Source organism: Leptidea sinapis, chromosome 6, assembly GCF_905404315.1.
Source record: "Leptidea sinapis chromosome 6, ilLepSina1.1, whole genome shotgun sequence".
NCBI classification, from domain to species: domain Eukaryota; kingdom Metazoa; phylum Arthropoda; class Insecta; order Lepidoptera; family Pieridae; genus Leptidea; species Leptidea sinapis.
Genome location: NC_066270.1, coordinates 5,522,296 through 5,537,240, shown reverse-complemented (window position 1 = coordinate 5,537,240; position 14,945 = coordinate 5,522,296). Strand labels below are relative to the sequence as shown.

The following is a 14,945-nucleotide window of genomic DNA, read 5'->3' as shown; positions in this document are numbered from 1 at the left end:
CCCTCTCTTTATATTTATTTTCTACATTTATTATGTGATTTGTATACTATTTACAGTCTTCTGGAGTAACATTTGAAAAACTGTCTTTTATTAACTGCTCTTTTTTTTCGTTGTCCTCTCCTAATCTTCTCGTAGCTATTTTTCTTTGAAATTTAAGCACTTGACTTCACAGTGATAATGCTATATATAGTAGTTCAGCATTAGTAAATAATAATAATTATCATTTTGAGAAACATTTTGTACATTAATTATTAATGTTGTCAGCAAGATTATCAGTAAGTAATACCTGTCAAACACGCTTAAACAAAGTGACACACGTATCGCGAGTGTACGGCGTAGCTAGTCACGCACACTAAGTAGTATTTACCAGTGGGAGGCTCCTTTGCACAGGATGCCTGCTAGATTATGGGTACCACAACAGCGCCTATTTCTGCTGTGAAGCAGCAATGTGTAAACATTTTTGTGTTTCGGTCTGAAGGGCGCCGTAGCTAGTGTAATTACTGGGCAAATGAGACGCAACATCTCAATCTTATATTGTCTCAAGATGACGAGCGCTATTGTAGTGCCGCTCAGAATTTTTGGAGTTTTTCAAGAATCCCGAGCGGCACTGCATTGTAATGGGCAGAGCGTATCAATTACCATCAGCTGAACGTCCTTATTTTCATTAAAACAACACTAATGTAATAAACCTGACCTGCTTTCATGCGTTGCCTAACAGCAAGAAGCTCTATCTGGACGTACCAATAAATTGATCTAAGCATTATAAATAATATAGCTCATGAAAAGCTTTTGGTGAGGATGACGCCATAATTTTTGTTCACCCAAAAAGTGTTCAACACACTCAAAGAAGTTTTCACTTCAAAAACGAGGTAGGTATAATCCGTTTGTCAAAACTGGCATCCAATGTATTTGACGTATATAAAACAATAAGTCATATTTATTACGTCATTGCGTTTATTACATCATAGAAAAATGATAATAATATTTGAGTATAATTTGTTAGTCATAAGTTATTAAATTTGTGTTCAAAATGTCAAGTCCATTGTTGCTGGAGCCTGATCTTATAGCAGCTGGCGAAAATGTGATGCCTGAACTGAATAATGATTTGTTATTAGCAAAAAATTTTTTGAAACAACAAAGTGCCGCTACCGGTGACTCGTTGTGAGTTTTTCATCTAAAATAAAGATTGTCCAACAGACATGGGCACACAAAACCATAACTGCACAGCACATATACCAGTGGGAGGCTCCTTTGATTAGCATGCCGGCTAGATTACGGGTACCTCAACGGCGTGTATTTCTGCCGTGAAGCAGTAATGTTAAAACATAATTGTGTTTCGGTCTGCAGGGCGCCGTAGCTAGTGAAATTACTGGGCATATGAGGCTTAACATCCTATGTCTCAAGATGACGAGCGCAATTGTAGTGCCGCTCAGAATTTTTGGGTTTTTCAAGAATCCTTAGCAACCCTGCATTCTAATGGCCTGGGCGTATCAATTACCATCAGGTGAACGTCCTGCCCGTGTCGTACCTTATTTTCATTTTAAAAAAAACTTAAGTCGTTTCACTGTAGTACTCATAGTACAACTGCAACTGCTTTTCACTATAAATTTGTTGCACAGTATGTGACAAAACTGCACGAACTATTAGAGCATTAGTGTCTAATCCCTTTAGCGATTCCGCATAATACTATATAGTGAGTACCTACATTACTCAACATCGTAAATTTCTCTTTAAAAATGCTAATACGAAATGTACATTTAAATTCTTATAGATACGACCACCTAGTGGATATAGTTCATAAGATTATATCACAGAAGCCACCCAACGTGGTTGATAATTTCGAAAAATACTCCTGGGAGGTGAAAGCTGACAAGTTTCGCCCCAACTTCGACCTGCTCAACGATGTCTACCTTACACCACCACAGCTTGCTGTTGTGCGGCGGATGGAGGAAATGTTTCAGGTTTTCCTGCCTCCTAACAGTTTATTACTCCAACCCTGCTTCTACTTCAGTCTGATAACTCTGAAAGTAATTAGGAAGTAGATTGATAATTAAATAACAGATACAATTATGGATATAATATTTTAATTTTCAATAATTAAATGATTAACCGAGGGCACAGAAAGAAACGCGCAAAGGTGTTCCTGTAGGTGTAGGCCGCGAGGACACGACCGAATGTAGGATGGCCAAGTGTAATGGTTATTGGACATTCCATAAAGCTGGCAAAGAAGGCAACAACACTGCGGCACTCTGTTCCACGTTTAAGGTGGACCCGTGCAACAATAGGGGACTTCACTCCAACTTAAACTCCATCCATAACATCTTTTCTATTCCTGAAGCAGACACAGATATACTATAGACTAAAATACTGTACACAATTATACATAATTTTACGCATCACGAAGGGGTATCTGTGTTCTATCAGTCCATGTGGCAGTGTCGTGGGACGGGTCATTCCTTTTCATAGCATCTGGTCTAGGGAAGCAATGGCTGGTCAATGCGACTTCCTCGTGAACAGTCGCTAAATTATGTGGTGTCTGGATGAATTCCCTCAAAGTTTGTGAAGTTATACATACTTCTTTTGGCGCGTTAAGCATATATTGCACCACAACCGATGTACTTACTAGAATTAAATAAATATCAATTTGTATAACTTCCTGCATGGGTACATAAGTACGTGCAAATACTTTTTTACTCATGGAACTATGCCTGTACTCAATAACTCTCGCGGTTTATTTAGGATTTAGATAACAATATGATTGATGATTTATTTTTCATTTTGCATAAATGTGAAAAACTTGTAATATCATGGAGCTGTAAATATTGATTCAGAAGAGTGGTAAGGCGGTTCTTCCCACTTATTTCCAATAAAGCAAATCTTTTCCGATGTGGTGCTAAATGGTAAAATGTATAAACTTTACATTGATATGTGTAACTTTTTGAGTTAGTTTGTTTGTTAGGACGATATATGCTGTCAGCGTCTCGGAATTTTTAAGGTTTTTGAGACCTTTTATGGCTGCTCGTAGATTTTGAGGATATTATATGAAATAAGGTGAAATGAAACTTGTTCAACGGAACCCCCGAAGGACTCGACGTTCTCCGTGTACATTTTAAAATATCCTCTTTTGCCGTATCACTACCCTTATGGATGAAATAACAACATTTCAAGTTATTACGAATCCTGCAAATTGGCTTCGACGAAACTATGGGGCCATCAATAGAGCAAAGCTATTGCTTAGAAGTATTCTTCTAGTCAGTCTATTTTCTAGCACTCTGTTGGAGGTAGTGCTTCTACAACAACTCTGGTCTGGCGCATACCAGTATCAGGTCAAGCTTTTTGACCGCGTGCAATGCAGAGCTGCTTGAATTGTTGGAGATCACTACTAGTCTGTGAACTGTAATTACGGGGCATATTCCGATGAGCTGTTCGTCAGATATTCCAATCAGTTTCTAGGCTCATTCACTCTTTTAACAATTATGTTTTGTAGTTGGTAGCGAGGAAAGCGGAGAAGATGGAAGACTTTGGCGAAGAGGAGCAGGAGTTGGACCTGGAGGAGGACACAGACAAGCCCAGAGTATCTGATCTCGTAGACCACAACTATTACTTTAGACAGGTCGGTAAGATGAAATCGGGCTTTTAAGAGAGAGGCTTTTAGTACGAGTTACTATCGTACACGTACGTATCGTTTTGTAAAAGTAACACTTTTCGAAACTTCTTTTATTTTATGGGTATCGAATTGTGTAAGAGTCCCCCGCTCTTCTTTGAAACACAAGTTCGAGTAAAGCCGGCTCGAACTGATTAAAGAAGGGTGATAAGCCATAACAATATTTACCAGAGTAATTGACGTACATTTTACATCGAATTTTATATTTATATAGATAATAATAGATATATAGGCGACAGTTCCAACCTTATTTTTTAGATTTATATTAAGCCAACAGACGAGCATGGGGCTTATACACTTATTGGCAAATCACCATCTTTATTCTAACATCAAACGCCAAAAGTGATGCCGAAATATGCGATTCTCACTACACTTACATACGTGAGTGGTGATTCATGTCCCCGTTGGAATTTTATATTTAAATATTTTACCGGTGCTAATCTTCTTTGCTCTGCTACGTGGGCCAAAGCAGCGTCATTTTTCTGTCCCTAAGTAGTGTTTGTTTCGATATAAAGGACGCATTAGAATGTGAGACTACTCGAGTTAACATGCCTCAAAGTGACGAGCGTTATTATGTGCATTTAAGAATTCTGAGCTAGCTGCACTGCTTGTAGGGCGTTGTAGGTAGATGTCGCTTACCATCAGATACTGTTCCAGGGTGGTTACGGTCTTCCTGAATCCGAATGCTACGCTGTATATATTGCGCTTAATATGTTGGCAATAAAGGAACCAGTAGCCACAGTGAGGTATGTATTTATGGACATTTATTTTCATAGTAGTAAGGAAGAGGATTTGAGTAATAATTTTTATTGTAAAATACTTACCTACACGTTATCAAATACATACAATAGAGAATATTAAGAATTGAATCAAATGAATTTGTAGATCTTTTATTGTATTATATAATTAAAAATAATTTTTTTATAATCATTTTTTTTTGTTTGGAGCAGATTTTTTGGCAAGATTTTTGGAACAAAAGCAAACTACTACGTTGCTGAAACCGATCTTACAGTTGAAGAGTTGGATCGCAGAATCCGGGTGAGAGTCTCATTCATTTCTTCTTCTTCGTCGTTACACTCTTGACAGAGCGGTCGTGGTCATCGCGAAGTGAAATCATTTCACTCGTTCATACAATGGGATAATTTTTGTGTAGGTAACATGTTGAGCGATAAGTTTGAGACTCATATTACGATGAGTGATTTTTTTACTCCAATTATTGGTAAACTATCGTTGTATACACAGATTTCTTCATAATCTTGAAGATTGTGTACCTACACTGAAGTGTAATAAGGTAACAATTTGTGAACCACCATAATCATTAATCTTAATACTTAAATCATTATAATATAGGGAAAGATGGTCGAGACAATCCTGTCATCTAGAACACTGCTTTTCTGCTATTAGATATATTTTTTGTAAACTTAGGTACATATTTCTTAAAAATTATTTCACTGGTTCAGACTAGTAATATAATATAATTTTGCAATTAGGAATTCGAAATGAAGGACATGCCTGGCGAGGGTGAAGGATTAGATGAAGATCGTCTTCCTGAAGCAGAAGAGCATAAAGAAGAAGGTAAGATTATTGCTCGTGAGAGTATATGTTTTTTTATGGAAAAGGAGGACAAAGGAGCGTACGGGTCACCTCGTGTTAAGTGATCACCACCGCCCACATTCTATCGCAACACCAGAGGAATCACAGGAGCATTGGGAGCCTTTAAGGAAGGTGTACGCGCTTTTTTTGAAGGTACCCATGTCGTATCGTATGTTCACTTGATAAAATGTGATTGAATCCGTGCAACATACCATTTTTCGTTATTGTATTCCTTACACCGACCTCATAGCCAGACTTACACACAGGCATCAGGCTTTCTTAATGCACGATGAGCTATGCTACCTAGGAATTAAATGCCTAACTATATGTTTGGCTTAACATTTTAGAAAGACACAATATGTTTGTGAGTTTATTGCTAACAGTCTCACTTTGGCATATTCTCTCTCGATAATATAGCCACACTATCAAGAAAAATGGTCTTCATTTCCGTGGTCATTTGGAAGAGAAGACCAAATTGCCCTCTAAAGAACTTGGTGTGAAAGGTCAGTAAGGCGAAACGGTGCTTCAGATTAAGCCACTGCCTGCCACTATACAGGATGTCCCTCGTCTAGGCCACCCGGTACTTTCTTTCAATATTGAAGACATTTGACTAAAAGATGACATTTTAGCGGATGTGTGTCCAGCCAAGGGGATGAAGTTGACTAAAATGAGTCGGACTGGAAGTGGTCTTTAAAACCTATATTTTAACACATCGTGTATTTACCACCAGTGGTTTTTAGCTAATAACTGATTAGTTTTACTAACGAAATACAAATTTCTTGGTCTTCCTTTTATTAAAGATGCTACGTAGAAAAAAATATTAGTGTGTATAATTAAATCTTTCGACCGATATAATAACAAACATTTTTTTTTTTCATACCAACCCCTTCTATTTAACCGTGCCGGTGCACAACGCAGTTCGAATCATAGACCATGAAGTCATCAAGTAAAAGACCTGATGGTAAGTGATCACCGTCACCCATACCGTAATACCAGAGAAATCGCAGAAGAGCTGTTTGCCTTTCAGCTGGGAGTCCGTACCTACGTGCTTTTTTTAAAGGTGCTAATGTTGATTGGCCTGGAAACCATGTTGCTGTACCAGGAAGAATGTTAATTGAACAACAATTTCAGTCAAGTTATGAATGTCATTTTCATTATTTTACTATGGATTCCATGGTGTGTGGGTATGTAGATATAATAATTAATAAACGTCAGTGTAAAAACAAACTAAATTGTAATATAATGGCACAGTCGGCGAGGGTGAAGCTGTTGACGAGAAGTCCAAAGAGCCAGTGCCCCCAAAGTTACCACCAGTGCCGGTGTCGACGTGGCAGCCACCGCCACCCATACCCGTGGAGAGACCAGGCCAGGGGGTCAATAGAAAGGTAACGAAACTGTTCATCATTTACTAAAAAGAGTACGTTTTGAGATTCAGATATTTCTATTTAAGTTATTTGAGCACCTTTTTTTGAGAGGCAAACGTTCAAACGTCACACTCGATGTTAAGTGATAATCGCTGTAATTTGGTGTGGGTTTCTTGCCAATCTATAAAAAAAGTAATATGTTAGTTGGTAGGTATTATAATTAGTAGTAACTTGTACATGGCTTTTTCTTTATTACGTTTTCTTTTGAGAATAAATAAAATATTTGTATTTGTTTGAATGTAACTCGGAGTAGTTATAGATTATGGAATTGCTGCAGCCGGCTGCTTATACGTACTTGTTGATCAGTAAATCAATATCAAAGATTGTGACAGACGTGCAACAGAATTCCACTCACTGAAAAAACTTTACGGTCAATACTCGAGTGTTTTCAATTTTACAGTCGACTATAGACATAGAGAAAAAACTGTGCAATGCTCGCTGAAAAAGTGGTAAACCGCTAATAGATAGGTACCTATTTTTTCTGTAGATCTACCCCCTTATTCATAATAGTCTGCTAACTTAAAGCATTTGCTAATTCTCACTCTGTCTTCTTCTATTGACCTAAGTCAGAATGAGAAAAATCACTCCTAAGCGGCTGTTTAAAGTTACGGACCATTATGAATAAGGGGGTTAAAGTTTAAATATGGAGAATGCGTTTGACATGAACAATATATTATTCCGTAACTATTACAGATATCAAAAAAATTTAAATTGATATAGAAAGTATGTTACCTAATCAGTGAAATGACATCAATAACTATTAAAAATTAAACGAGAAGCATACCACCAACAAAATTAATCACAACTGGCAGTGCCCAAGCATTTTGTGTACAAAGAGAATAAATAATGCCTGACGAATAGGAGATGTAGGATGATACTACTTCCGTTAATTTGTTTTTATTTTATTGTAATTGGAAAACTTACAACTATACAGCAGCAGCTATATAGCAAATACAATAATAGTTAGGAAAATATTTACATAAAAGGCTATTTACAAGTTTTCGCAGATATTTACTGGCTAATTACATAATAAATAGTTACTAGATTAATATTAACAAATCGAGGATAACAAAATCTGATCTAGCGATATGGTAAAAAAGATTCGTTAGTTTATATAAGTATGTTAACTATTATACATAAAAAATTAATGCATAAACGGACGTGCATCTACATGCACGTATTCAATAAAGGCTGACATTTATTAAATACTATTTTGCTTAGTCATAAAATCTTATACTCTCATACAAAAGCGATAATGGCTCATACAAAAGAGATTAAAGTTTGTTTCTTATCCTCGATATAGTATTATCTATGTCTTGAGGAAAACCAAAAAATGAACATCAGCAGGTTTACCTGGATATTTTGGTAAGTTAAGAATCTGAACGGTAAGTGTTATTTATTTTATCTACACCCATGCTTTAAATCCTCTATTAAAGATACTGAAACAGTTAGCTTATTGCCAACATTAAAACACCCAATGTTCTAATAACCATTACATCATCCAAAAGAGTGTTATAATGTTGTACTGAATTTCATAACAACACTCCTATGTTCTACAATACCAGAATGTCGCGCGCCGTAAAAAAAGTAGGTTATTCGAATCCCCGCCATTTTTCTTCCATATTTTTATTGTTTTGTTTACAAAAAATGAGCGGTTCATTTTAAACGCTGCAAAAGAACATTATATTCGAGTTAAATTTAATTATTGCACTATACAAAATGTAAATTACTACTAAAATAAATAATTGTTTCATTAATACTACTTACTTTATTTGTATATAATCAGTAATTAATGATATTAGGTTACCACTAGGACTGTTGTTTTAATGTTAGCAGTAAGCTAACTGTTCCAGAATATTTTAGAGGATTCATATTCTGGGTGTAGATAAATTTTTGTATGCAACTGTTGATAATTAGGTATTAAAAAATCCACATTCGTGTTTTAATACCCCTTATTACACAACAGTTGCATAAATAACTAATGTACAATTCATAAATGGCTTGAAGGTATTCTGGGTGTGCAACCAGCCGGGTGACCCGTGGATATGCCTCCCGGATGTAACGCCGGATCAGATCCGGGTCTCGCGGCTGACGGTGCGGTGTATGATTGGGGACTTGGATGCCGAGGTGAGACAACTTTAAAAACGCTTCAATCTTCACGCTTCTTATTTTACTGTGGGGTCATGCTTCTCACATTGATTTATTGTTTGCTCTGCAAAAGAGAGCTGTTCGTGTTATATATCAGCTTGGTTATAGACAGTTTCTCAAAGAAAAATTTAAAGAAATATTTTTTATGACTCTTCATTGTCATTACATTTATGAAAATTTTATATACATTCACAGAAATCGTCACCTTTTTGCTCTTAATAGTGATTTTCATTATTATAATACTAGAAATAAGGGATTGCTTCTAGTAGGCTTCATAAGATACATAATAGCTTTAAGGGTAAATGTATACACTTTTATAATAAAGTCCCAGCCACTGTTCAGGCATTATCTATAAATAAATTTAAATGTTTTATTAAAAAATGGCTCTGTCGTAAATCCTACTACTCCTCAGCTGAATATCTAAGTGATCGGACAGCCTGGGACTAAATTATGATTGTTTTATAGCGATAGAAATGAGTACAATATTGTATATTTTTATTGAAAAAAGCGCAAAAAATAAGAATGCTGGGAGAGTTTCTTGCGCCGCTTCTTCTCTCCCAGAGCGCCATTTGTTTCCGAAGTGGTAGTAGTATCTAGTATATTATAAATGACATTAAAGAGAATTGTAAAGGAATCAATTTTGAGACAGTAAATGCCTTTTAAGACTGAGCAACAGATCGTATGGAACTTCGGTGGCGAGTTAAGCCTTTTGCTTACCCACGACTTCGTGGCGTGAAGACGCGAACTGAAATAGTTTAACTATTCATTATATATAAAGAAATAATTAGAACCATTTTGATAAAGTTAAGTATTTTGATTCAGGTGCAAACATTTCCCCCATTCGAAGGCACCGAGCGCAATTATCTGCGTGCTCAAATAGGTCGAATCCAGGCGGCCACCTCCATCTCACCCCAGGGCTTCTTCACCTACGGGTCTGGCGAGGAGGAGGACATTGATTTGGAAGAAGGCGCTGGTAATGTTGAATTAGACCTGGGCAGTATCCAGCCAAATGACGCGCAGTTAGCTTCATTACCAAAGACTTTCGTTAAGATAAAAATTTACAAGATGAGCACATGAACACTTTGTTAGATTGATGTTAATATAAGGTGACACAATCTGTCTATTACAATTCCGTGCCGTTCAGGATTCCTACTTGAAAAACCCAAAATTGTTACTACGTTTGCGGTTGTCACTTTGAGATGTAATATATTAAATCTCATTAGCCCAATAAGTTCACTAGCACTCCTTCTAACCGAAACTATATGTACACATAAACCTTATCAGAGCAGGCAATGTAATAGCGCCATCTAGGTTTAGCACGATATTCCGATTCACGCGAATGTTTAAAGATTTTGTAGGTCTATTTAAATTAATCATCTTTGTTGTAATATTTATTATTTCCAGGTGACATGGCATTTAACCCTAATCCCTTCTACCAAGGTCATACACTGAAGGATCTGCTGGACCCAAATCTTACTTATTGGGTGCACCACGGGAAGTATATCCTAAACCAAGGGAGGACCCTCTGGTGGAATCCTAATGTTGGGATGGTTAGATTTATTCCTCCACAGTTTACACTGCAGTATAAACTTGTATATTGTATAAACTTTTAGTTAAATCTCTTCGTATCTGGCTGGTTCGGATGCCATTTAAAAAGGTTGCATTTCAAAAAATAAATATTAATTAGTAAAATGTCGTAATCCAGCTATTTAATTTTTCTTTGTGTTAAAATGAATAATTTTAATGAGGAAATTCGATACATTTTACGAATATATTACGAAAAAGAAAGAATGCAATTAACGCCGTGAAATAAAAAATTGTGACGAAAAGTCTTTCATTATGACAACGCAAGACCACACAGATCTTTAGACACTTAGCAAAAATTTAAAATGTTGGCTGGAAGGTGTCAATGCACCCTTGCTCCGATTTCCACCTGTTTCGGTCTCTTCAGAATTATTTAGGCAGTGTCTGGTTAACATCAAAACGGGTCTGCCAAAATTGCTTTGTCGCGTTTTTTTGTCAGAAGTCTCAAAATTCTTTAGCAGCGGAATCATGTCATTACCTATAAGATGGCCAAAAGGAATCGAACAAATTGCGACAATATATACAGTAATTAAATATAAATAAAGTTTGAAGAAAAAGAATGTCTTGAGTTTTCATATCAAAGGTGTAGAAACATTTTTGCCAACCTACTATCTTTTGTAATTTTTACTACAACTGCTGTCTTCCTCATGATTACTATCGGTTGAGTTTCAAATCTTCTCTAACCATTTGAGACAATCCGAAAACATCGTGCGCGTCTGTTACCCGTGGAACGGTCACCCACGAAGTTGTCGGAAATCAATTAAAATTAAGTTATTCATGACACATTACTATGACATTTTCTGTCAAATTAATTATGCATAACTAGTTAACGAAGTCAGCTAGCTAATGTTTTACCCTTTTTCACTCTATCGTCCTCTCGCGTTGTAGGAAGAAGGCCTAGAAGAAGAAGATGACGAAGGTCCACCGCCGATAGAACCGGAGTCAGGTCCGATGCTATTCACCTCTCTGGCTGAAGACAGTAGGATCGAGAGTCAGGCTTCGTGGACGCCCCGCACCAGTACCAAGCTGACTCCCGAGCGCGCGCTGGTAGTGATGAGAAGCAACATTTGGCCTGGTGCTGTAGCCTATGCTACCACCGGCAAGTGAGTTGGTTTTAAGATGTACATACAGTTCTGCCACTTTGATGATTAATTATACAACTTAGTACTGAGGTAAATATGGCGATCCTAGCTTTTATAGCATTGCGTCGATGTTTTATTGTTCCTAGAAAATGTTCTTAACAAAAATATTACGTTATTCAAAAGAATTGTTAAAAAACGTTTGTGTGGTAAAGGTTACTATAACATAAATGACTTTGTTAATGATACCGACAGAGATACAGATTGGGAATGGAGCGACCGCCCTCAGCCTATTAAATAATAAGTTTGATTGTACAATATTAATTTGTTAACATATTTTTGATGAAAAAAAGCCCGCTGAGTTTGTTGCGTCTATTCTTCTCAGGCCTGAGGCATTCATTTTGGAATGGGTGGTAGTTTTTTTTGACTTTCAATGACTGATGTCACATCATATTTCGAATAAAAATATTTGATTTTGAATATGATAATGGTCATCAAAATTTGGTGTCGCAACAACCTTTGAATCATCGTCTCCAGGTAACTAGGTACCTACTTGCAGTCGTTGAAACTTTAAAGCTAGTATTCATACATTCCAATATGTACTTAAGTAGATACTAGGCATAGAATGTGAAATGATCTAGAAACTATAAATGTAGATTATAAAAAAAATGCATATTGCTTGAATCAGTTGATTGATAGACAGCGGCCGAATTCCACCATCGGACATACGTCAAAATGCTTATTTCCACCAGCATCATGTTGACGTCTGGCATTCTATAACCACGCGATTTACAAGAAATTTCTTGCCTTGCACAATCACATTGTGGAATCCACTACCAGCTGCTGTTTCTCTGAACCTATTATTATTATTTGAAGAGGGTGGCTATTATCTAGTCCTAAAGATTCCTTGTAACACCGCGTCCAAAATTGAACTATTGTGTTCGCCACTCATAGTATCTTCTTGACACGAGTGTTACAAACACCATTTGGTGGCAAGGTGTAGTCGCCAAAGATTGTATTACGCTTATGTATTAGTGGGCTGCAATCGCAGAATAGATGAATCATGAATAGGCGTTTCATCAGCCTCAAGGCAAAATCTGCATGTTTTATTATTTTTGATGCCGACCACACTGAGGTGCTTGTTTAAGCGACAGTGCCCAGTTCCGAACCGATACGACTTAGGGACTTTACATACATACATATTCTGGTCGGCACGTCACGCATTTCTTTACCCCTGTGGGCCTCACCCGTCCCCATCACTTGAGCCTCTATCCCCTTTGCCCCCGCTTATATAAAAAATCATTCTAGGGTTTGAGAATATTTTACAAAAACTACTTCCTAATAATTAAAAGTATGTGACTATAGAGCGTATAGCTTCATATATACCTCCTGCTGGGGACTTTCATTTTTAACGATCCTTACTAAAATACTTGGCTATTTACCCAACATCAGTGTTTTATGGACAAGAAACTCAATGAAGAATACCCCTATCCGATCAGTACGGATCACGCGAGCGTAAGTAATCACCGCCAGCCATAATTATTTGCGACGTCAGAGGAATCACAGAAGTGTTGCCATAGCGACAAGAGAGTACCGCACAAGGATATTAATGTCATACTTTGATTTTTAGCAACATTACTTGTAAAACGAAACGAAAGGCCACGTCTCTTATGTAAACATACGAAGATTTACGGTTGGCTTAGACTTTGTACAAATTAAATTTATATATTTGATCCTAGAAAAAAAGGATATTACTTAAAAATAACAATTTGTTTTGGCTGTTAAAATTCAAACTATGTCTTCCTAGATTACAATAAATGTACAAGTTCATTCAAAGACCTGTTCAATCAGCGACCTTAATAAGCCTTTCATCTTAATATATGTCATCAAAATATATTACATCTTGTATGCTTTGTTCCACTCTCAGGTTGTGGCTTCATCTGCAGGATCTACTTTACAGTTAAGATAAGATAACCCGCTCAACACCGATGTTTTCATATTAGGAAATTGACTTGAGATGTCGCTCTTGCAAATCTAATCAACATACAAGATTTTAAAAACGATAAGTCACTCGAACCGTTGGCACAGTTGGAAGTGCTCTTGCACAGAACGCGAGTGGTCGCGTATTCGAGTCCCGCATCGTTCATATAATTTTGTTTTCAGTTTTATTTGTCTAATTAAAACGAGAAGTGAGGGTTATCACATAAAAAACATAACAAATCATAAAATATTGTCCAGAAAGTCGGAGTGCATGTATATTGGATGGGGTTTAAAGAGTCAGCCACCAAACTTCACGCCGCTTCAACTGCCGCTGCCGCAGGATGAGTACCCCGTGGGGCCAGAGGTCATGGAGATGGTTGACCCTACATTTGCTGATGAAGAGGTAAAACATCTACATATTTTTTATAAGAATAAGGGACGAGACAAGCAGGACATTCAGCTGATGGCAATTGATGTGCCCTGTAATTACAATGCGCTGCCACATTTGTAATTCAATTTTGTAAATAAAATTGAGCGGCACTAGAATTGCGCTCGTCACGTTGAGACATAAGATAGTAAGTCTCATTTTCCCAGTAATTTCACTAGTTACGGCGCACTTCAGACCGAAACAGTAATGTTTAAACGAAAAACGAAAGCATCGAGTTCGATGTAGGTAACAACTTTTATCAATATTGAATGTCACACGTTAAAGAAGAATCGACAAGTCGTTGCTCGGTTGCGATATTGTGTGAAGTAAGGTTGACGTTTCTGCGCATGGGTCAACAATTTCAGAGGGCGCCACTTTCCTAGCTGCCAACAGAGCAGAAAAGCGGTAAAAATGTTAATTTTAAACACGTTTTATTTGTACGTACTCGGAGACTTGCATATATTTCCCGATTTACCAGTAATTAAAATAATGATTATTTCCAGGCTTACCGCATAGCGCACCTTCCCCCGCCGCCTCCCCCCGTTATCGCCGAGGAGGGGGCGTTCGGAGAAGAGGAAGAAGAAGAGGATTAACTGCTTGTCTATGTCGAATTTAATAAAGTATTTAGATATTAATATTGCTTTCCTTTATTATAATTTAGTGAATTTGCTAGTTACTTTTTGATTATGGTGTTCGTTTTATTAATATTGGTTGATCTGTTGGGCGTCTATGGAAATGTGGCGTCCTTCGGGATAGGGAGTAGCGTCTAGTGGGTTCTAATGGTAAGTGATTACCGCCGACAATAATCTACTGGAATACGAAAGGAATTGCAACGATATAGGTCAGTCTACTTAACCTAACAACATATATACCTACACATATTATTGAGAAGACAACTTGATTATTCCAACTGAGGAGTAGCATCCATAGTCATTCAATAGATTTAAAAAAAAAATTGTTTTGTGTAGTGTCTGTGAATGAGCAAACTTATGCGTCTCTCTCGCCGGCCGCCAAGATAATGACATGACAGAGGTTGTTTCGGTTTA

General features: G+C 37.1%; 1 protein-coding gene across 1 annotated transcript; it reads left to right on the top strand.

Moving 5' to 3' along the window:
* Positions 1–962: 962 nt before the first annotated feature.
* On the top strand, positions 963–14,534 carry LOC126964793 (radial spoke head protein 6 homolog A). Its single transcript, XM_050808056.1, has 13 exons — positions 963–1,161; positions 1,772–1,961; positions 3,488–3,613; positions 4,322–4,410; positions 4,615–4,702; positions 5,155–5,239; positions 6,509–6,642; positions 8,689–8,808; positions 9,652–9,802; positions 10,234–10,379; positions 11,302–11,516; positions 13,731–13,875; positions 14,403–14,534. Exons 1-13 carry the CDS (start codon positions 1,031–1,033, stop codon positions 14,490–14,492), a joined length of 1,710 nt encoding a protein of 569 aa, XP_050664013.1. The 5' UTR covers positions 963–1,030; the 3' UTR covers positions 14,493–14,534.
* The last annotated feature ends 411 nt before the right edge of the window (positions 14,535–14,945 follow it).

Coding starts and splice junctions, on each gene's coding strand:
- LOC126964793 (XM_050808056.1), top strand. CDS start 1,031: ATGTCAAGTCCATTGTTGCTGGAGCCTGATCTTATAGCAGCTGGCGAA. Junction 4,703..5,154: donor AGTTGGATCGCAGAATCCGG/GTGAGAGTCTCA, acceptor TTTTGCAATTAG/GAATTCGAAATGAAGGACAT. Junction 6,643..8,688: donor GCCAGGGGGTCAATAGAAAG/GTAACGAAACTG, acceptor AATGGCTTGAAG/GTATTCTGGGTGTGCAACCA.